The following is a 22,686-nucleotide window of genomic DNA, read 5'->3' on the forward strand; positions in this document are numbered from 1 at the left end:
CCTTCTTCCGCAAAAGCTTATGCAAATGAAGCGCGGAGTAAAATATCGCTGTGCTTCATTTGCATAATTAATTAGCATCTGTTTTTGCGCAAGGGGCTTTTTGCGCAAACCTCCCCTGTTGCGCAACAGCCATTCTTCCTCATTTTTTCAGGAAGAACGGCTCTTGCGCAATAGGGAGTTTTTGCACAAAAAGGAGCCATCTTCACAGCTCCTTTTTGCTCAAAAGCCTCTTGCGCAAAAACGGATGCTAATTAATTATGCAAATGAGGTGCAGTGATATCCTACTCCGGGCTTCATTTGCATAAGCTTTTGCGGAAGAAGGCTGTAATATAGACGTAGCCTCAGGGTATGTCTAACTACATTTTTTGGGGGAGGGGAGGAACTGCCCTTTTTTCAAAAAAACTTCACCTGCATCCACACTGCAATCGAGTTCTTTTGAAATTAAACTGAAAGAAGGCAGGGTTTTTTTGACATTGCTAAACCTCAAATTATGAGGAAGAACGCCTTTTTTTGAAAGAGCTCTTTTGAAAAAAGGCATGTGTGGACGCAGAACAGAAACATTTTTTGAAAGAAAAGGTAGTTAAAAAAAAGCATAGGTGCCCTGGTGGCCATTCTGTGAATAGCAATCAGGGCTTTCTTTCGAGAGAGCGTCCATGCCGTCTGGACGCTCTCTTTTGAAAAAGCAGATTGCTTTTTTGATCCGGTTTTGAGGTGTGGACGCGCTCTTTCAAAAGAAGCTTGCAGTCCAGACGTACCCTTATAGTGCCGTCCAGCACAGCTTCGAGCCTTCTTTTTGCTGGAGCCTCCTTTAGATGAGTTGATGCCTCCACCATCTTCCCTCATAGCATTCCTTGGCATGTTTGCCAAGCTCTCTCTTATATTTCTGTCCAGTTTTCCTCTGTTCTGTCCTTTCTGTTTTTATTCTACTTTCTCCCTTCTCATCTTTGTTCTCACCAGTGTGTTCTCCCCTTCCTGCTTTCTTTCCTTTATATCAGGATGGCCACACTATGGCTCATGAGCCCCATGTGGCTCCTCTACAGTTAAAATGCTGCTCAGAGAGCCCCCTGCATCAATTCCTCCATTCGCCTCTTACCAGACTGTGTGAAGGGAGCTTGGGTCCCCTGCCTTGAAGCAGGGTGTTTGGGTAGGAGCTTCTGCCCAGCAAGAAGGGGGACTTGGTCCTTCAGCCCCTGGGAAATACCTGCCTGAGCGTGGGGCTTCAGCAGGAGCAGGGCTGAAACTCTAAGCCCCAGCAGGCACCAACTGTGGGTCAGAAGCCTTGAGCCCTGGCAGGCCGCTCCAGTTCTTGAACTTCTGAAGATTGTTGTATGCGGCTTGTAGAGTTAGTAAGTTTGGACACTTCCTACTTTATAGCCTCCTTTTAACTGTTCTTGACTCCCTCTTTCAGGTAGCTCCCTCTCCCCCTCCCCTATTAGTGGATGTCCAATGGTGGTTCTGGGCCACATGCACCTTCATGACTGAGCTTAATGGTGCACAGTTAAGACTAATTTGGCTGTTGGGCAGCTGCATGGGGCTTAGTACTGTACACAGGAACTCCTACAACAGCTGCTTTAGAGACTACCATGGGAGCAGTGAGGAAAGGCGAGTGCTTTCAAGGCACCATCCAGTGCTTTACCCTCAAGCACAGATTATGTGGCTGCTTTCCCCGCCCTCACTGGGTTTTTTTTTTCCTTTGTCCCACATGTACCTCTGAACTAGCCTGGTACCACCTCTTCTAGGGATCCCATCCGTCAACTTAGGGAAATCCTGTGATACTGGTGAACAGAGAGATTCAAAACTTAAATTAAAAAAGTCCCTAGTACAGAATGGGCTGAGCTGAGTTTTTGGGTGTTTAGAAGTTTCACCATAGACATCTGTGGGTGGGATTCAGGGATTTCTTCCCAGCCTCATTCTTCTGGGAAGGGCTGTGCTTTTTGGAAGTGTTTGAGAGAGACCATTATAGGTGGGCATGATCTGGCTAATGAGCAGGCAGTGGAGAGGTTAGGGGCAACCCCTCTGAACTTGGCAGTAGGCACTTACTGATTAACCAGGCTCATTGCTGCATCTTTCCCTTTGCCCAAGTACTGAGTGTGTTACTGGAGCACACGTCAGCAGACTGTTTTCTCTGCATATAGGTGTCGGGGTGGATCACGGGGAGTCTATAAATTATACCTGCCCTTCTGGGTGTATCAGTGTAAAGACAACAAGCTCAGTGTGCGCCTGGCAGCCAACAGCCCTGTTGCTCAAAAGTCAGTTTGGATTTTGCCATCACCACAGCAGCCTAATTTGCAATTAATGGCGAACACTGCGAGTAAGGTAAGGAAATTGCCAGTATCCTTTGTGACTGTCAGAAACCCTGCTGTTCTGAGGACTGGTCAGGTAACTTCCGAGCCCTCAGCCCACTCAAACTGGATACTGGGAGATGCAGATGTGAATGCCTGTAGTAAAATGAAGCATTTTTTAGTCCTGCCTTAGCTTCAGGGTAAGTTCTGATGAGGATTCAAGTGTCTTTCAGTACCTTCCCAATCTTCATGGAAGTTCTTCGCGTGTGAGCTTGTGGTCTCCACTAACGAGTGTCTGTCATTGGTGGGGGGAGGGGATAAGTCCTATGTTTTAACTAAAGAGAAACAGAATTGTTAACAGTCTGAATTATTTTCTTTCAGGAGTATTAAGAGAGCGTGACAGATACATAAGAAACAAGACTACAGCATAGTGAAGGCAGTACAGACAGTGAATTATTTCAAAGCCAATATCCCAGACTTTATACCTAATTTAACAAAAAAGAAAAAGGGGCATTCTGAAGTTTTAAATAAATTAAAAGGGACAGTGTTGTGTGCTGCAACTTGAGGAGAATCATTGATAATCATGTACTATGTATAGTATTCTCACACACACAAAATCCGTTAAGGTTGCAATACATATCAATGGCTTGAAAGTTTAACTTTCAGAATAATAGGTGAAAAACAATTCAAACATTACGGATACCTTTTGCCTCTCTGAAAGGGTGTGGACCGATTCATTTAGGGTACCTATAATTAAGTTTGAATCAGCTGCCTATTATACCAGTTAGTGCTTTTTATAAAAAGCATCTGAAGGAGCATCTGAATTTTTTAGCATCTTGAAGGGGCAATTATAGTTAGATACCAGGAAATAGTGGTTTAATTTTAAAGTTAGAGTTCTTTAGAAATCGTAAATACTTCATAACATCTAGAGAATTATCTCTACTGTTCTTATAGTCTAAATGCACTTCCATGGTTTATGTGGAAGTTCTGCTCATGGTTACTGTGCAAAGTGATGATATAATTATGATTTGCTATTCCCATCAGTGCATTTCTCTGGGTATTAGCTCTAGTAATGCTAGAGCTGGACAAAATTTTCTGATGGAACATTTTTTCTGTCAGAAAATGCTATTTTGTTGAGCTTAACGTTTTCTATGGACATGTGTTGATACCAATGACATTTCATTTAGAAAAAAAATAAGAGATTTGTTCTGATTCTGGATCAAAACAAATTTTGCAATCAGGCAATTTCCTGTGATAGGGAAATTCCTGTTCCCACTTAGCTGTAGCAATCACTTCTTGTTAGTTTTTATTTCTTAGGATGTTATGTCTCATTCTGAATTTGGCAAATAGCCTTTCACTGAAATGAACAGAACCAAAATCTCAGAATCAAAAAATAATGATGAATATGCTAAATGACTCCATGTGGTGTAAGTTTTATTGCTTATATCCTTTCCCTCTATCTAGTAGGGGAGAAAAATTGGAAGGAAGCAGTTGTGCCAAGCTAGAAACCACCGAATAGAGGTTCCCACCACTTGATAAGACCTATAGATATACCTGTTTTGCTTCCTGGAGGCTGATGAAAGGTCAAGAGAAAAATCTTCTTCACAGGGCGATGACGTTATACCACAGGGATGGCTTTGGCCCAAAGGGTTACTCAGCTTTTGATGAGATGAAGGTGAAATATGGCCTATGTTTCCATCTTGGTTTCCAGCATGTACACATTCGGACTTTATTTCCAGGTTTGATTGTAGAAGTTAGGCTCCCGACTGGACTTTGTGTGCTGTGAAATTAACTGTCATAGAAGAAACAACAAATAGTAGACACAATAGAGAGTCACTTAGATCTTGAAATCAAGAGTTTGATGTAGAAATTCCAGTCTATTTCCAAATGGTTTTTCCTTGTCCTATATCCAAGGAAGGTCTTAGCAGGCTCTTCACTGTTAATTGGTCGAACGAGCAAATCAATACTTCCCTATGGACAGAGAAGCTGTGGGGAAGTGGCCATTCACCTAAATTGCTGGTAGAGCTGACATTTGATATAAAATTTTTGGTTGTTTATTTTATCCTAAGTGTCCTGTTTTCCTTTGTTAAAATTCAAAGGTTTTGATTTTAGATGGCCTACTAGAGACAGTGTCTGTAGCAAAAGAGAGGATTGATTGCCATCTTTTTGGTGCTAGAAGGCATAAGAATGGCTGTTCTAGAAGCTGGGAAGCAGAACCAGCAAATAAATAGCACTGTATCCCAGATGTACGGGGGCAGCATGATGGAAGGCATGAAGCCATGAAGAGGAAAAGGAAACAAAGAGCCAGCCTGTCCTTGGGCTTTGTGGAGGAGGAAGGTGGATGGCTACAAGCAGGACATGGTACTTGCAGGCTTGTACAGCTTGTCCATTATCCAGCAGCACTCTGGGGAGCTTAGAGAGGGTACAATATAGCACAATAGGCGCAGTAAGGCCAGGGGACTGAAGGGAGAGAAGGTAGTGAGAGGATAAGTTGGACTAAATTCTGTTCTGTTCTGCAGTTTCATGCTCTACGTTGATCACTATAATACCTCAGCACCTTCTGTTAGTGTGGTAAGCAATATGACTAACATCTGTCATATGTTGTCTGTTCTCTCCTCCTTCTCCCAGAGGGAGAAGTGTGTGCAATGCAGTGTTTTGTTTTGGCAGAGGTGTTTTAAAGGTACCAATTGCTCTGCTCTTATTCTACAGAAGACAAGGTCAAAGAAATGTGCCTGGCACATAGAGTTGAAGGTGATAAAGTTTGTGATGGTCCTTAGTCCCTAGGGTAGTTCATTCTACAGCTTGGATTGGTCATTGAGAAAGCTGTCTTCTGCACAGATGAGCTTTGCTCTTATTGTGCCCAGGACTTTAGGATCTGGCAGCTTCAATGGATGCTCATAGGAAGATTCTCCTGGCCCGCTATAGAGTCTCACAAAGGCTACGAAGACTTTGTTTTGATTCTGCCTGTATCAGCCCCTGTTTTTCACTGTGAAGTGCTCAACCTTCTTCCCTTTTCTCTTCACCAAGTGCAGGGTGTCATAAACCCAGGAGATCTGTGTGGGAGATGGGAAGGAAGGAGATATTTGGGGACCATTGTGTTGACGGTTCAAGTCAGTGTAGAACGGTAATTCACCAAATCCCTGATTCTTCGTCCTGCAGGTAGAGACGAGTACCAGAACAGATTTTATGGTGGGGGAGATGAAAGTTCTTGAATAAAACCTAAAACATGATGCATGGTGGAAGCTGTGCATTTGGTTGCTATTATTAGTTCAAGCTGCTGCTGCATCTTCAGTGCCCTTGGTGGAATGCTGCTGTATTTTAGCAGGCTTTGAAATTTTTTGGAGTCTATGAGTCTTTGTGTTCAAATCAGGATTGCTGGTTTGTCTTATTGCCTGGGAATTGGTAGATATCTGACTTCTGCCTTAATGAGTTGGCTGGGTTATGATGCCTTCAGTCTTGTTATGTAGGGTGAAGATCATGCTCACAGTGGGACTGGCTGCATGTAATGGAGCAGAGCAGACCTGTCAACGTTCTAGAGAGGCAAGTGAGATGAGTTGAGGAGATTCTGTTCTGTATAGAGTCTTATATTGCCCTCATCACAATAGTATTGGAGTGCCTTCTAGTGCAGCATTAAGTTGTGTGAATACCTTTTGTCACACGTTGTTTGTTCTTGTGATGGGTTGAATCACACAAGTCCCCTTTAGAGTTGTCTCCCAATGTACTTAATCAAACCACTAAATGTCCACCGTCCTGCCCTCTGGGGCTTTCTGACACCCTGTGCTGCTAGGCCAGGAGCTCTGGTCTCCTCCAGCCAAAGCACAGAGTTGGGGTAACTATCCGCTTGCAGAGCAACACAGATACTGAACCAGTTCAGCTCTGGGAGAGCTTAGCTATAAGGCTTCAGCACCCAGGAGCACAGCCCCCCCCAAAAGAACAAAAACCCCAGATAAATCCGTCTTGCTCTGTAAAAGTTTTACACAGAAAAAGTTTGTAAGTCCATTCCCTTTATCAGTGAAAGAGAGATATGCACAGTGGTTGCTCTCCCCCAGGTAACAGTTATTTACACTGGGCTCTGTAATAAACAAAAATGTTTTAATAAAAACAGTCAGATCAAAGTAAGTTACTAAGTTAAAATAAACAAAAACATCAGCTCATTCTAATATACTAAGAAACTTGTTACATGCAAATTTTTACCCTAAACAATTGTTCTAAACATCTCTTTCACAAGTTAAGCAGCCTCCTCATTTGGTCCAATCCTTCCCCGTTTAATCTTAGATGTTTCCAAGAGGCATCTTAGGTGGTAAGTTGGGGGTGGGGAGTCTCCTGGCATCTGGTCCCCCTATTATTTGCCTCTCCCCCTTACATGACTGTTGTCTAAGGTGGGAATTTTTGTGCTCAGTTCAAATTTTTCTCACCTTGAGTGGAAAAGTACAAGAAGATTCAACATGGGTTTCAGCATCAGGTGTCTTGGCCACATGTCCTGGCATGATCAAGCACAATCCAGCCTTACAGGAAAAACAAAAGCCTTCATAGATCATTGACTTAATTACCAAGTCATTACGTTTCTGGAGCATCAGTAATGGCCTCATTAGCATATTTAGAATTATAAACAGTACCACACTTCATACTTCTAACTTCCCCTACAAAAATGATACATGCACCAAAATAGGATAAACAGATTCAGCAGATTGTAACATTAACATTGATGTTACATGAGGTATTTTGTCTAAAGCATCTTTGAGTTATGTATATTAATATTCCTAAGCCAATTTTCATAAAGCATGTCAGGGGGGTAGTGGCAATTCTCTTTCTTGTCTTTTCCCCAGGTGGTGAACTGTATGTACTCTGTAGTGCCAGGTTTGTTTAGGTAAAGTTCTGGGCTTGTTTGAGGAGATGGATTGAACAAACATGAATTTGGAACAGAAGGTGATGAGGTTTGTGATAGTTCTTGGCTCCTGCAGGAGTTTATTCCACAGTCTTGGGTCAGTCCTCAAGAAAATCTTGTCTTCTGCACAGATGAGCTTTATCCTTATTGTAAAGAGTTCCTTTGGGCCAGAGGAGTGGACTTGCTAGCTCTGGTCTTTATCCCTGAGTGGTAGGTGATCTTTAGATACATTGGTCCCAAGCCACTGAGCTCCTTGAAGAAAATGACAGACTTTGAATCGGACTTGATATCAACACAAGTAAATGATAAACCCCTCCTGCTAACTTATTTCTCAATCACTGTGGACATCACTATAATTCTCTTGGTCATTCAGGGTCCTAACCTGTGCATCATTTTTGACTCGGACTTTTTGGTAGCTCCTCTCATCTAAGCTATGTCTAGGCCTTTTGGGGGCATTTCTACATTAGGAAATTATTTCAAAATAACTTATTTTGAAATAATAACGCCCAAAATAACTATTTTTAAATAGCATATCTACACTACAGGGAATACTTGAAATTAGTCGGAGGCACACTCCCTTAATGTGGATGTGCTATCTCGAATTAGAGCCCCAGAGAAGCACTGAGGAGTAATTACTCTGAATGACACTGGGAAGTAGTTATTTTGAAATAGCAGTAGTGGAATGTCCACACTACCGCTATTTCAAACTAACTATTTGAAATAAGCATTATTCCTCATGGAAAGCAGGAGTTATTATTTTGAAATAACCAGCCTGTTGAAATAAAGGGCTTGGTAGTGTGGACACTCCGCTTGTTATTTCAAAATAACTCCCTAGTGTAGACCAATGCATAGATACTTGCTGTGTAACAACTCTGAGGCACCATTTTTCCTATCCATCCACACAGCTAAAACTCTTACCCAGTCTCTCAGCATCTCACATCTTGATTTTTGCATCATCCTTCTCTCTATCATTGACAAATGCACTCTTGTCCCATTCATATCCATTCAGAATGCAGGTGAAAGCTAATTTTGCTAGCCTATCACTTTCACCTTGTCACCCCTCTTTGGGCACGTCTAGACTACACCTCACTGTCAACAGAGAGATGTAGATTAGGCACGTCGAAATTGTTAATGAAGCGGGGATTTAAATATCCCGTGCTTCATTAGCATAAACATGGCTGCTGCTTTTTTTGAAAGTGAGATTTTTTGAAAAAAACGGCAGTCTAGATGCGGATCTTTCGAAAAATAAACCCTTTTTCAAAAGATCCTGTAAACCTCACAGTGGGAAATAATATAAATATCTATGTAAATAAGCTCTAAGGAGCTACCTGCTACCAGGGTTGGTATCATGTAAGGCCCAATTTTGGCTCAACTTGGGTTGATGGTGCACTGCTGCCAGCAGTTCTGCAGCATGGTCATGGTTGACAGCTGTCAGCACAGCTAAGAAACCTGAAGAAAGAGACAACACTGAACTGGTTGTAAATGCTTTGTTGTCAGGAGTGAGACCACGGCTCCTCCCAGCTCCTCTTCATCCATCCAAGACATGTACCCAATAGCCTGTATTACACTCTCTGGCATAATGTGTTGCTATTAGACTAGGATTCCTTCATTTTACATTTACTAGGAGGGGAGAGAACCATTTTAAAAACCAGTTTTCTGGGGGTATCCAGAGGCTGTTCCTTGGGGTGCCCCATGGTGGGGGGAGGTCGCACCCCTTGGGGGACAGCTCCTGTGTTACTCTAGCCCTCCAAAGGGATTCCCACCTAGAACCGGGCAACCACTGGCTCTGTCAGGTTATCCTTCCCCTTGTGGGCATCCCAATAAACCTCCACCCTTGGCCCAATCTGGCCAACAGCCAGGGTCCTCAGTTCAGCCATATAAACTATTCATTTCTTGGTTCCAAGGTTTACTACCTGGCTCGGTCGCCCGGGTGTTGCATTCCCGTCTCCGGGGTCGCTGGTCACCCAGTGAGCGGAGGTAGGGAGACCCGGGCCCTCCCTCGCCTCCGGGTCCCAGCCCAGTGCCCTAAAGGTAGGGCTACTACCTCCGCTTGGTTGACGGGGGCCAAGTTCCCAGAACCCATCAACCTCTCAGGACTCCTTACCCTACCCTGGGCCACTTCCTACCTGCGCTAGGCTTACCGCTCAGTGCCTCCTGATGGCAGCCACCTCCTCTCATTCAGTAGAGCTCACCTCGCTCAAGGGCTGCCGGCTCCATAAGTCTTCCAGCAATGGGGCAGGCTCTGGGGGAGAAAAGAGGCGGTCCCGGGACCTCCCACCATCGGAGGTTTCCCTGGGTCTCTGCTCTCAGGCATCGCGGGCGGGGCGGGGGCTGAACCACCCTGTCTCCTGCTCCAACCGGTGGCATTTCTCTGCCCGGCCATGCGTTACCTCCCTCCCTGCAGCTGCCCTCCTCTGCTCCCTTCCGCACCCAAGTCGCCAGCATTTAAACCTCCCAGTGCTTGCCAGGAGCATGCACAACAGCGCTGGGGGGGAGGGGCAGGCGGGTGCCGCGCTGCTCGCGCATCCATGGCCCGGGTGTGGGGCCGACATGCCCTGTCACATGGGGTAACAGTGATGGGGTAGTAATGCAACAAAACTTTCTAAGACAATCAATAGTTGCTAGTAGAAGAATAAAAGCACATAATAAAGACGCCTTTCCTGTCTTATTTGGAATATATTTAATGTAAAAACAACATGGAGTCCCATGGTACCTTAAAGGTTAACAAATTTATTTGGGCATAATCTTTGGTAGGCTGGAGCCCAATTTGTCAGATGCATCTGACCAAGTGGGTTCCAGCTCACAAAAGCTTATGCCCAAATACACTTGTTAGTCTTTAAGGTGCCACAGGACTCCTTGTTGTTTTTGCTAAAACAGACTAACACAGATACCCTTCTGAAATTTAATGTTATTTTATGCTTATGAAACTCATGTTTGGTTTCTCTGCAGATCAAAACCTCTCCCAATTGCCTCCTCTCTGTGAGAGTCATACGAGCCAGGAACATCACCTCAACTGACTTCTGTGAGTTCTGTTCTTCCTTCAGTACTCTCCAGGGCTCACTGACTGTGAGCAATGTATTTGAGAAGCAAATGCAGTATAATTGAAGAGGTAGCACGTGGATTATCTCCAGGGGCCATCAAATGCCTGATAGTTGGCGAGAAACCCTTTGCAGTCTGTTAATATGTTTGGGACAGTTTGTTTATGGTTTGTGCAGATGGGTAAATCAAGTCATAGCCTGGTATTTCACTGGCCAGTCTGGTGTGAAATGCAAAGGTCCCACATGCTTTAGAAGGATATTATAAGGTACCACAGACATTCAGAATCCCTAGATCATGCAGAGAATTCTGAGTGGCCTAAACCCCCTATCTTCTGGGATCTCTTCAGCCGCCAGATTCTCAGCCACACAACATGATATTGATTCTCCATTGACAGGAAAAGCAACCTTCAGAGCCAGTATTCTTGTGAATACCCTTCTTAATTGGCATTAGCACCCTAATTAGTATTCCCCCTCCCCAGGGCCTATTCTGACCCTCTTTGGAAGATGTACTGTGAGACCATCTCACTTCCCGCTTGCAGAGATTCTCCATAGTTGGTGAGAAACCCTTCTGAATATCTCAGTAAAGCCAGGCACTTTGAACCCTCATTTCTAGTTGCTCAGCCACCTTCTCCTGCACTTTCCCCTAATGGAAAGTATCCTTGACCTGCCCAGTTAAACCATCTCACTCTGAGATGTGATATGTGAGTCCTGAGACCCCTCACATCAGAAAGCTATGCAGAATCCTGGCCCGGTCCTGACTTCAAGACAGACCTAACACTGTATCTTTGAATGGCTCTTTGTGTCTTGAAATTTTTCAGACAGAGTTTTAAAACAAAGCCCCTGAACAGAAGGGCAGTTCAGTGAGTTTCCAGAATGATTCAAATAAGTGTGTATACATAATAAGATTATATGTATGCATAATAATAAAGATTTAAAAATAGCCTAGAGTTACTGAAGAGCTATAAATGGCCCTTGCCCTTTAGGACATAAGCTAACCTCTAATGGGTTAGAAATAAACTTTCTGTGTGCACAGGTTATTTGGTGATGGTGCACTGCAGGGTTTCTTGTAACTTCCTCTGAAGCATAAGGCAATAGCCAGTGTCAGAAGCAAATACTGGATGGAGAACAGCTCTGTGGCTTCCACCCATCTCTCTCTCTTCCCCCTTCTCTGGAATAGACAATTTCTCTTTTCTCCCCAAAGCCTTCTGGGTAATGTCATTCACCTTCTTTTCTAAGACTGAAACAAGTTTTAGGTATTTGATATAAAATGCTGGCATGTCATTTCTTTTTCTTCTTTAGTGACTGCATCTGATTGCTATGTGAGCTTGTGGCTGCCAACGGCTTCAAATAAAAAGGTCAAGACCAAAACTATCAAGAATGATGATGACCCTGTCTGGAATGAGACATTTTACTTCAGGATCCAGAATGAGGTCAAGGTAGTTAAGACAATAAGATTTCATTCTTCCAAAGAGGCCAAAGGCCTCACTTTAAATCCAGCTGATAAAACATGCTAGACAAATTAGGGAAATGCTCTTGAAACCAAACTCTAATGAGCTGACTTGTGCAGAGTAAAACAGCAGCAATCAGGTGATTTATTGAGAGTTTTGGTTACAGAGAAGCTGAAAGCATTGGTCTGTGAATTGGGTGACAGCAAAGGCAGATGAGAGAGAGCATTTTCCCCATCAGGATATAACAGATGATTAAAAAGACACTGACTGGATCATTATATGCTGTATATGTCTGGTTTCTTGGAATTCACTTAGTAATAGGATTCTGCATGGCTAAGCTCATGAAGAATCCACTGCCTCCTTTAGTCTTTCCTTCTCCCAGCTGAAAGAAACTGTAACAAGATTCCTATTTTTGGGGTGTCTCAATTAGGATATAGAATTCTTACCTGTCTTCCCATTTACTTCCAGAATATCCTAGAATTGACAGTCTATGATGATGATTCATTCACCAAGGAGGATGAACAATTCACTGTGCTGTTTGATGTTGCTAAAATCAGGCCTGGAGAGGTAGTCCATGAGGTATTCTCTTTGAACTCAGAGGTAAGGACTGACATTTCGGGAATGCTGAGCAGGATGTTGATGTTTCCTCTGCATCTCACAGTGACCTGGCTTTGGCTTTGCATGAGCAGATACCACTTTCCTGTTTCACTAGATGTTTATTAGCAGTGGCTAATCTCTTTTCATAGACTCAGGAAAAAAAATTATTCCCCGTTAGCAACCATCTTTGTGAGAGGCTAAAAACGCCAACAGCTTGTTATCATTTAGCTCTGTCCAATATAGTGCTATTATCGTATGTGCTCTGAATCAATAGCATTCTACCCTTTAGCTTAATTTTATTCTCACCATGGAATGTAACAAATGGTGGTGAAACACCTTTGCTAGGTTCTGTAAGTTTCCTTTCACTCAATTCTTATTTTTGCTGGCCAGCAGCAAAGGGAGGCATAAACTGATAACGCCCCCGATATTCCATCAAGGAAGCGGTGGATGAAATTGGTCCAGGAAGTGAAGCTAGAATATTTCTGCTCTGAATGGGATGGTACCATTGATTGATACTTATTGTCCCTTTTTCTTTTCAGAAACAAGAGTCTCTGGAAGTAGAATTCAAGATGGAGAAAATGTAAGTACAATTCCAAAGGTATAGGTCCTTGAGTGCAAAGTGTAGACCTGGCCAGGTGGTGGTAATAAATTTGCAACATAATATATATTGGAAATATATCTTCCTTTCCTTTCCTTTCCTTTCCTTTCCTTTCCTTTCCTTTCCTTTCCTTTCCTTTCCTTTTTGAAATGGAGATTTGAGATTACAGTTTTATTGTTTAACTTTGTTTTGTTTGTACCACACGTTGGCACCATTTGTCTGGTTTATACACTTGCTGCAGTGGAGTTTCGTAGGGGTCTGTTCTCAGTCTAATGCTGTTCAGTATATTTATCAGTGGTCTAGATGAAAATAAAATGATTGCTGATAAGATTTGCAGAGGACACACAAATAGGAATGGTAAATAACAGACTTTCTGGGCCCTCAGCAAGACGGGGATTGGTTCTGCACTTCCAGAAAGGCAGGGCCTTGAGCGGAAAAGTCTCAGAGCTACCCAGAGTACAATGTGCTGTTCTCCCCACCCAACTCCTTAGCCAGCCCTGAGAGCTGCCTGGAGCATGCTGCATGGCACTCCAGTGACAATTTAAAGGACCCAGGGCTGTAGCCATCACCACTGCGGCTGTAGTGAAGGTGGTGGCCATGCCCTTTTGAATCTCTGGGCCCTGGGGCAACTGTCCCCTTTGTGCCTCCTTCCCCCTGCTCATCAGCAGGCCTGGTAAATAATGATCAGGATAAGTTAGTTTATAGAAACCAATTTGCATTGCATGGTAAAGTGGACTCTTTTGAACAAGATGCATTTGAAGTATAATAGGTAGGCGAATATCAAACAGGGAGGTGGTGTTATGCATTAGTGACACCTTTGTTGGAATAACGTGTCAGTCCTCTTGACCCAATTGCAAAGACAATGTTGAAAAGAGCTAAAGAACAATTGGTGGTCTGGGAAACATGCCTTATAAGAAGAGACTGTAAAAACTATTTAGGTTTATCTGTGGGAAGGTTATGAGGTGACATAAGCATTTGTAACACATATCAAGATAGGGAGGAGATCTCTGATATTAGCTGGGGCTCTCTAATCTACAAGAAAAATTCATAATGAGAAAACTGAAGCTAGAAAATTTCAGACAATAAATAAGGCACAATGTTTTGACAAAGAGAGTAACTGACCATTGGAACAATTTCTCCCTCACACAAAAACTTTAAATTCAGACTATCTTTCCCCTTCAAGACGTTGTAGGCTTGCTGCAGGAATCATTAGGTGAAATACTATGACCTTTAAAAGTCTCAAAGGGGTAGCTGTGTTAGTCTGTAATTTTAAACACAACAGGTAGTCCTGTGGCACCTTGGTTTTTTTTCTCCAATCAAGATCATCTCATCCGAAGAAATAGGTTTTGCTCATTATATATATTTATTAGTCTCTAGGTGCCACAGCAGGGATGGAGCATAGCCTTTTAAGAACCTGCTCTGCACATGGCCATGGCCTGGGAGAGGGAAGTGCTTGTGGTCTCAGGACTTGGTTCCCTGGTTGGGAGGAAATGGCAGTGCTAGTATGCCCCTTGTGCAGGAGCTCAGTGAGGGCCCTGTGGTGCCAGGTGAGGGCAGTAGCAGTTTCAGAGCTGTGGTCTGATGGGGCCAAGGCACAGTCCCCCAGTATCCCTACCTGGCACCTGGTTTCTAGTACTGCCGTGGTTGCTGAAGCTTAGGGTATGTCTACACTTGCAGCCTATTTCAGAATAGGGCTGCAAATGTAGGCATTCGGAATTGCAAATCAAGCCTGGGATTTAAATATCCCGCGCTTGATTTGCATCTTCCCGGCCGGGCGCCATTTTTGAAATGTACAAGCCTGGAATAACTGCCCGTGTCTACACATGGCAGTGAAACGGGCGTTCAAAATAAAGCCCTATTTCGAACTACCTGTTATTCCTCCTGCAATGAGGTTTAACGGGTTGTTCGAAATAGGGCTTTATTTTGAACGCCTGTTTCACTGCTGCATGTAGACGCGGGCAGTTATTCCAGGCTTGTAAATTTCAAAAAAAAAAAGGCACCTGTATGGGAAGATGCAAATCAAACGCAGGATATTTAAATCCCAGGCTTGATTTGCAATTCCGAATGCCTACATTTGCAGCCCTATTCTGAAATACCCTGAGACACAACAAGGGAGGGAGGTGGGACCGGGCCTCTTCCTGGGAGTGCCCACCTGAGGGGCCTCAAGCCCTTTAAGCCCTAGATGGGCTACTGCTGCATGGGGTTGCCAGGTGTCTGGTATTTTTCCTCCTGTCCAGTAAAAACATTCAGAAAATACTGGACACCTAAGATGTCCAGTACCTTCTGATTTTTTTTCCCGGCCAGGAGGCGAAAATCCCGGGCTGTCCAGCTCAATATGGAGGCAGCCTGGCAACCCTAGTGCTTACCAGGTTCTGCAGGGGAGCTGTCCGGCAAGATGGTGGGTGGCTGCCGGCTGCCTCTTAGGGCCCAAAAGTCTCACCACATGTTTCTTAAAGGGCCTACACTTTTTTTCCCCCTTAACAACTCTCGGGGTCCTTTTTTGTTTGTTTGTTTGTTTGGTATTTTTTCTGAAACCATCTGGCAACCCTACTGCTGCGGCAGAGTTAACAACTGCTGGAACTAGGTTGTGATGCTCACACATACCTCTCTGTACATTCCTTCCCTCAGCTCTAGTCTTGGGCACAGTCCTCACTTAAATAAAAATGTAAGCTTACTCAAGGACAAAAATGTTGTGCTCAGTGTAGTCTGTAGTCCCTGTAGTATATATACACTAAAACATTTTAAAAAGAGAGGGAACATTGACCAGGGCACCAATCTAGGTGTTCTGCTCTGTTAAGGACCGTCTTTCTCTCAAGATGATGTTTTAACCTCCTGTTGCTAGTTTTTGTTTTAAAGTTTTGCTTAATCTGCTTAGTGAGTGCCCATATTTCTTTCCGTATGTTAGGGCTCTCAAAATATACTAGTGTTTTGCATTAATTTTTAAGCCATTTGTTCTTAAGTATACACTTATATGTGCTCATTTTAAAAAAATCCTTCAACTCAGTAAAACTGATTTTTTTTTTCATTCTGTTTTTCAGTCCCGGTCCTCCTGAGAAACTAGTAACTAACAATGTCCTTGTGGTAAGTTTAAATTTCACTTTTCCTTTGTTCCTTCTCTATGCATCTTCCCTTCATTTGTTTCTTTTCCCTGTGCCAGAAAATCCTTTCGGGACTTTATACAGAGCTCATAAGTCAAAATTGTAAGTAGTAGCATGGGTGTAAAATAAGAAAACAAAGCAATGTTCCTATCTGGTAAATTTTCAGCATTGCTTTCTCCATGCAGAAATGAAAAATTCAACACACCAAGTGTGAAATCCTGGCAAGTTGATGGGAAAAGTGTCATTGATTTAAATGAGTTTAGGATTTTTCTCCATATATAGTTTGTAAAAGCAGCGGTTCCCCAGATCAGCAGAATTTTCTAGGCAGTGTTTCTTTCTAGATCTTCCAGGAACTAGTTACCATGAACAGTTTTATTCTATTGATTTTGGGAGAGATTGTTTATGTCCCTGGGTGGCACCATTAGGCCAGGGAGGGTGCAAATATCCTTTCTTGCCCTAAGTCTACCCCTTCAAAGGGCAGCCACGAAGTGGCTGAGACATGCAGGTACTGTTTGTTGGCACTAGCCTTAAATGGAGTAGCGTGAAGGCAAGGCTGTTTCCTGTAGTAACCTGCATGGAACTTGGAGTGAGGAGCACAGGTTGCAGGTGGGAAGAGTTTGAACGTGGTGTCTGGAAGTCTATATATACGCACGTGGTTGGAATGCTAGCTGTAGTTGCAGCTGCTCTTAATAAACAGCCAGTTCAGTTTTGCAAACATGAAGTCCTTTTGTGTTATTACCAAAAGGTGGTATGTGAAACTTTTCCAATCCTTCTAGGCCATACCTCCCAGCAGTCTTGGATTTTGCATGGAATTTGCATTGACCCTCAAAGCCTCCTGTCTTGCTTGAAGCCACTTTTCCCCAGCCCCTCCATTTGAGTGGCTTTGTAACCCATTGCACTGGTTTGCGGTGCCCGTCAGGATTGGCCCATTTGATTCTCTGTTTCCATCTACAAGGAGTGGACAGGCCAAGCAGTAGAAGGAGCCATTGGCACCACACACTCCCCAGGAGCCTCCTTTTACAACTGCCAATCTTGAGTTGTCTCTTACAGGCATGTTTTCTTCTTTTTCTCTTCATTTCCTCAATAAGGAGAAAGATTTGCATCTTCTGGTCACAGATTTTCCAGCCATGCTGTATGATTGTGCATTTGTTAATGATTTAATATAAGCTGTCCCTGAAATGTCTGTTGATCAGGAGCAGTGGGAATTAACACACACACTCTGATTATGATACAAACTGCACAAGAACCCAACAGCTGTCTAGTCTTCATCCCTTCATTCTTAGTAGATTTCTTTATTACCCATTCTTTCACTGATTGTCACTCACAGTCACGGGAAGTTTGCTGCTTAGAAGTTCAGGTGGACAAGGAGGAGAATAAAAAATATTTAAAAGGTGAGTCTATTTCCTGGCCAGGGTAGCAGGCCACAACATCTGCCCCTTTATTAACCTGTTATTTCCAGCTGCAGGCATGGTAAGTGGCAATAAGGACTGTTTCTAAATAGTCTTTTAAATGACAATAAAATATGGGGCAGTGGAAGTCTCGGAGCTGCCTTTTTTCAGCATCGATCCTCTTTCAATGTTAAGTGTTAGCTGTAAGGGATAGAGTTACAAAGCTGACGTATGCCTTGGAGGGTGGGCAAAAGTGGGAGAGGACTCCCTCCCCCCCTTCGTCAACAGTGGGAAGGCCAATATGTCTCAAACTGCCTTTTATTGAATGAGAATACCTATTGCTGGCCATTTTTGGTTAACTGTGGCTTGTGAGAGCTGTCAATGCAGAAGCCAGCTAAAGGCTTGTGTGAAAGACTGCACAGAAGGAAGTGTGCTGACTTTGGTGGTGGTTGTACCTCAGTTGAGGGAAAGATTGGTGAGTCTGTTCTACAGCCTCACCTAAAGGCCATGCAGTAGAAAGTTCAATCCTGACCGTTCAGGTCTGTCAGCATGATAACTGGGTTTCATCTGGGATGAACTGCTGGGAGGTCTCTGAAGCTAGGAATGCACTTCATCAGACAAGAGACGTATGTAATCCAGAGCCAGTGCAGGACAGACTATTGAGTCTGCTCTACAGCTTTATCTATGGGGCAGTTGACTTTTGGTTCATGTGGTAGAGGCTCGTGCCTTTAACTCCAAAGGTCCAGGTTCAATTCCGCTTACTGGTGACACATGTCCATTGGCGTCACACGTGTATAAATCTATTTTCTCTAGAGAATAAAAATATTGTGCTTACGGTGGATGCATCATATGAAGGAACACAGAAAACCACTGTGAACTTGAATACTTTCCGCTTTCACTGCATAAAGAGTTGGGACCCAATACTAAAAGTCCAGCTGCAGGTAATATCCTCTCTTCATTGTCATTTATACAACTCTCCTACTCACAGAGAATCAGGGCTGCTAATTTGTTCAACAGATTAGAAATGTTTCCTGCCTCCAGATAAAACAGTTAAACTTTCCCCTTCCTTCCTCCAGTGTGTTTTGGAGAAGGAAGACCATTCAAATGACTCCTTAATAGTTCCCCTGAAATTACTTGCTATGGGAGAGAAAGTGAAAGTAGAGCTTCCTGTAGGAAAGGTGAGTCCTTGCTCATTTACCTTGATTTTACTGGAGAGGGCAAAGATACAGCTTGATTGAATGAACGAATAAAGGAAAATAACTATTAAACATTGTAGCAACTGGTGATCTGCTTCATCTATCAATAAACGGGTGGGGTGGACAGGAAGCTGGGATAAAGCTGTCAGGTTATGGAGGTTTTCTTTCTGCTATGCTATCTTGGAACATATGCTGTCTTTAGAGTAGCTGCATTTTGTTGAGCTGAACACTGATGGGATGTCCCTCTGTGAAGATGTTGAATGAGGTGGGTGTGCCCCAAACTAAGTTTCCTGAACAGCAGGAGTAGCAGTGCTCTCTGGCCAGCTGGATACTTTTAAATCTTATTCTAAAAATGTTTAGCTGATTTGATGTTTGTGTCACCCATTCTCCCTGCAGTGGGCTAGCTGATTGCTCCTCCTGCCCTACTCATTCTAATTAGACCAGGCAGAGAGCTAGAGGAGTGCCAATTTAATCATCGCCTCTTACTCTGCCAGCTAGGACTTTGCTCTCTTTTCCACACCTCATGGCAAGTGTGGGGTGAGGTTAGGGAGTGAAGAAATCAATCCCTGAGGAGCCTTTCTCCCATGGACAAGGGAAAATGAAAATCTGTCTTATTCCTTCTGGATCCCCTCTTTCCTAGAAGTCTCAGTGTCTCCCTCCCCCTCCTCCCCATCTTCAGCAAGCCCTGCATTCCCCTTTCTTACCATTAGCACCCTTTTGGGGGGATATCATGACTTCTCTTCCTTCTCCCTCTGTCTTATCTTCAGTGGGCTGCTTGGACCCCTTCCTCCAACATGTCTTGGTGTGAGGGGAAGCCATAGCACAGCTGCTCAAGCTGACTTGGGGCTCCACCAGTCCATTTGGTCATCGGCAGGGAGGTAGGTGGCTGGCCTTTCCCACTCATTCCACAGTGCATCCAGAAACAATGCTGTCAATGCCTCACTAGGCTGACCAGAACATGTATTGAGGGTAATAGGCTTATTTACTCCCCTTCTCCTACTACTCCCAAGGAAAACAAAGGAGGAAAGTGGGAAGTCACTCATCTCAGATGACACTGAGCTTGGGGTGTGAAAAGCCATCCCTCTCAGTAGGCCACCATCCCTCATTAATTGAAATTGTTCCTGTCTCTTTAACATTGCAATTCTTTGCTTTTAGGGTACAAAGTTGAAGCTGCAGCTCCAAGTAAATGATTGGTAAGAAATCCTCTTTCTCCGTAAACTTCTTATTGCTTCTTCGGACAGCTAATTTTAAAGCACATGAGAATGGAGACTCTTCTTGACTTAATCCTAAGTAACACATACACCAGTTCAAGAGATCACTATTGTAGAGCCCTCAGAGAGTAGAGTTCACAATACAGTACACATCCTTGAGGGAAATCACAACATGAATGAACATCCCATCTTCAGTGGGAAAAGAGAATTTCAAAAGTATGAAGCATCTAGTCGCCAAAGGCCCTAGAGTGAAAAATAAGAAAATGTAAATCCCTGGACTCAGGATGGAGCCTTCTTGAACATACCACAACTGAGTCAGAGAAACAGGAAAGCAAGAGGGAAAAAAAGCTGATAGGATTTGAATGACAACATTCAAGAGGCAAACAGCTGCTTTCCAAAAATGGAAATCAACCCCAAATGGAGCCAATAGAAAGAAGCAACAGAAAAAGTAAAATGCATAAAGAACATAGTGTAATACAATTGTATAGATGAGGGCTACTTAACTTTGGAAGCCCCAGGAGCCACAATGATACTCACAGCACATGTCGAGGGCTGCAACTTAAGTGTGGTTGCAGATACATGCAAATATATATGCAAATAGCTTCTTTCACACTGTCGGGCATAAATACAAAGATTAAGGCAAGACTATCCAACAAACACAGGCCCCATTTAAGTCAGTTCTGCTGGTATTAATAAAATTCAATATTTACCTGATTTCCACCCATATGACAGCACTTTTAATGAGCAATGACAATCCAGAAATTTATATTGACTACTTTTTGTTTTGGCTCCCATCCGTGGGCCGCATATTGAGCCCTGCATAAACCCAAACTGCACTGTGGTCTGCAAACAAACAAGCCATGGGCTGCATGCAGCCTGTGGGCTACACATTGAGTAGCCATGATATAGCTTAATGCTGCAGCTTCATATCTATGTTTGGTTCTAGTCACCATAACTCAGAAAAGATGCATAGTGGAACTAACAGGGGCATCGGCGACAAAGCTAATTAGAGGCATGAAGAGGAGATTCTTTCCAGTTTAGCTATCTTTCAGTGACTGAAATGCCACGTATGCTAGAGAATAAGCGGGTATTCAGGTTGGCTGTACCACAGTTGTGCTGAAACTCCATCTCAGTGGCCTTTCTAGTGAAAAATATAGAAACGTTACCAAGCAAAAGCATGAAGAGATCAATGCCAGTTGTTTGCTCCGAGGCTGTGGGTCTGATTTGTGTGTCTTTAAATCTGAATGGTGAATCTGGATTCTTCATAAAACTTAATTAACTAAAGCTGCTAAACTGTATGTTTAAATTTCAATAAACTGACCTGTGCTAGTGTGATTACATGTCATTATGTGTGTTCCAGCCCAGAACAACTAGATGTGCGTTTAGGGTATAATCTGTGTGCAGAGGAGCAAGATTTCTTGCAGAAAAGGAAGAAGGTAGTTGCAAGTGCCCTGGAAAAGATTCTTCAGTTGAAGAGAAATCTGCAAGAGCATGAGGTTTGTGAGTTAGTCAGAGCTGGGACTTGGGTGGGATTAGGAGAGGGGAACATGTATTTTAAATATGGAGAGTCTCAATCTTCTTCAGTACTTCTCTGTTGCAAGCAAATCCAACAGTTTCAATGGAGTTTGAACAGAGCCCCAAAGGGTCACATTTAAAGATGATTAAAGATATTGGAATTATGTACACTGAACAGTGTTAAAAATGCTGTCTCGTATTGCATGTGTGTAATAATACAGCTACAGGCAGTCCCCGGGTTACGTACAAGATAGGGACTGTAGGTTTGTTCTTAAGTTGAATCTGTATGTAAGTCGGAACTGGCATCAGCTGCTGCTGAAATTGATCAGTTTCAACAGCCGCTGAATCTGGACACCAGTTCCACTTACGTACAGATTCAAGGTAAGAACACCAGGCATCCCCAAGTCAGCTGCTGATGAAACTGATCAGCAGCTGATTCCAGGAAGCCCAGGGCAGAGCAACTCTGCCTCGGGCTTCCTGTAGTCAGCCGCTGGTCAGTTTCAGCAGTGGCTGACTTTGGGACGCCTGGGGCAGAGCAGCTCGGGTGCTGCTGGCTTGGTCCAGTAGCGCGGCCGCTCCTCGGAGCTACTGGACCAACCCAGCAGCACCCCAGCTGCTCTGCCCCAGACATCCTGATTCAGCCACTGCTGAAACTGATCAGCAGCTGAATCAGGACGCCTGGGGCAGAGCAGCTGGGGTGCTGCCGGGTTGGTCCAGTAGCGCCAAGGAGCGGTGCTGCGGGACCAACCGGCAGTGCCCCACCTGCTCTACCACAGGCCCCTGGCTTTGCTCCACATCTCCCTGGTCTGCTGGGGGGGCACTAGCTGCGTCGTCCCCCCCCCTCAGCAGACCAGGGAGACGCTGAACAAAGCAGCGGAGCACCCGGGGCCGGACCCGCGCCGCTTCCAGCTGATCTGGAAGCGGCGCGGGTCCGGCCGGGTGCTCCGCCACTCTGTTCAGCATCTCCCTGGTCTGCAGACCAGGGAGACACTGAACAAAGCGGCAGAACACCCGGGGCCGGACCCGCACCGCTTCCAGCTGATCTGGAAGCGGCTGCGGGTCCGGCCCCCGGTGCTCTGCCGCTTTGCTCCCGTCTCCCTGGTTTGCTGGCTCTGCCAGCAGACCAGAGAGACGAGGAACAGCTTTTCTCGCCCTGGAGAAGGCGGGCGGCGGGACCAGGCGTCCCGCTGCTCTAGTTCTCCGGGGCGAGAAATCCCCGTTCGTAACTGCGGATCCGACATAAGTCGGATCCGCGTAACTTGGGGACTGCCTGTATTAAAAAATGAGAGGTGTAGTCCAGCCAGGCACCCAGGCTCATAGAGAATGGGGTCACAAAACTCTGGGTATTCAACTCCCACAAGACATCCTGCCTGCGCTTCCGAATTGAAATTTTTCCGTTTTTTGATTTTTCAAAAAAAAAAATTCTTGTT

General features: G+C 44.2%; 1 protein-coding gene across 2 annotated transcripts in view; it reads left to right on the forward strand.

Moving 5' to 3' along the window:
* The first annotated feature begins 2,125 nt into the window (after positions 1–2,125).
* Positions 2,126–22,686, forward strand: part of PLA2G4B (phospholipase A2 group IVB) — a 46,337-nt gene continuing 25,776 nt past the window's right edge. Inside the window, exons 1-12 of one of the 2 annotated variants that reach the window (XM_075927195.1) lie at positions 2,126–2,316; positions 3,747–3,957; positions 10,117–10,189; positions 11,505–11,641; positions 12,122–12,253; positions 12,790–12,830; positions 15,887–15,929; positions 17,274–17,337; positions 18,148–18,275; positions 18,411–18,512; positions 19,686–19,723; positions 21,102–21,237. In XM_075927195.1, coding sequence (XP_075783310.1) covers positions 3,859–3,957; positions 10,117–10,189; positions 11,505–11,641; positions 12,122–12,253; positions 12,790–12,830; positions 15,887–15,929; positions 17,274–17,337; positions 18,148–18,275; positions 18,411–18,512; positions 19,686–19,723; positions 21,102–21,237 — 993 coding nt within the window. In that variant the 5' untranslated portion in view covers positions 2,126–2,316; positions 3,747–3,858. The remainder of the gene's footprint in view (positions 2,317–3,746; positions 3,958–10,116; positions 10,190–11,504; positions 11,642–12,121; positions 12,254–12,789; positions 12,831–15,886; positions 15,930–17,273; positions 17,338–18,147; positions 18,276–18,410; positions 18,513–19,685; positions 19,724–21,101; positions 21,238–22,686) is intronic. The other variant, XM_025188324.2, reaches the window with a different exon arrangement.

Source organism: Pelodiscus sinensis, chromosome 4 (assembly GCF_049634645.1).
Source record: "Pelodiscus sinensis isolate JC-2024 chromosome 4, ASM4963464v1, whole genome shotgun sequence".
Classification (NCBI taxonomy): domain Eukaryota; kingdom Metazoa; phylum Chordata; order Testudines; family Trionychidae; genus Pelodiscus; species Pelodiscus sinensis.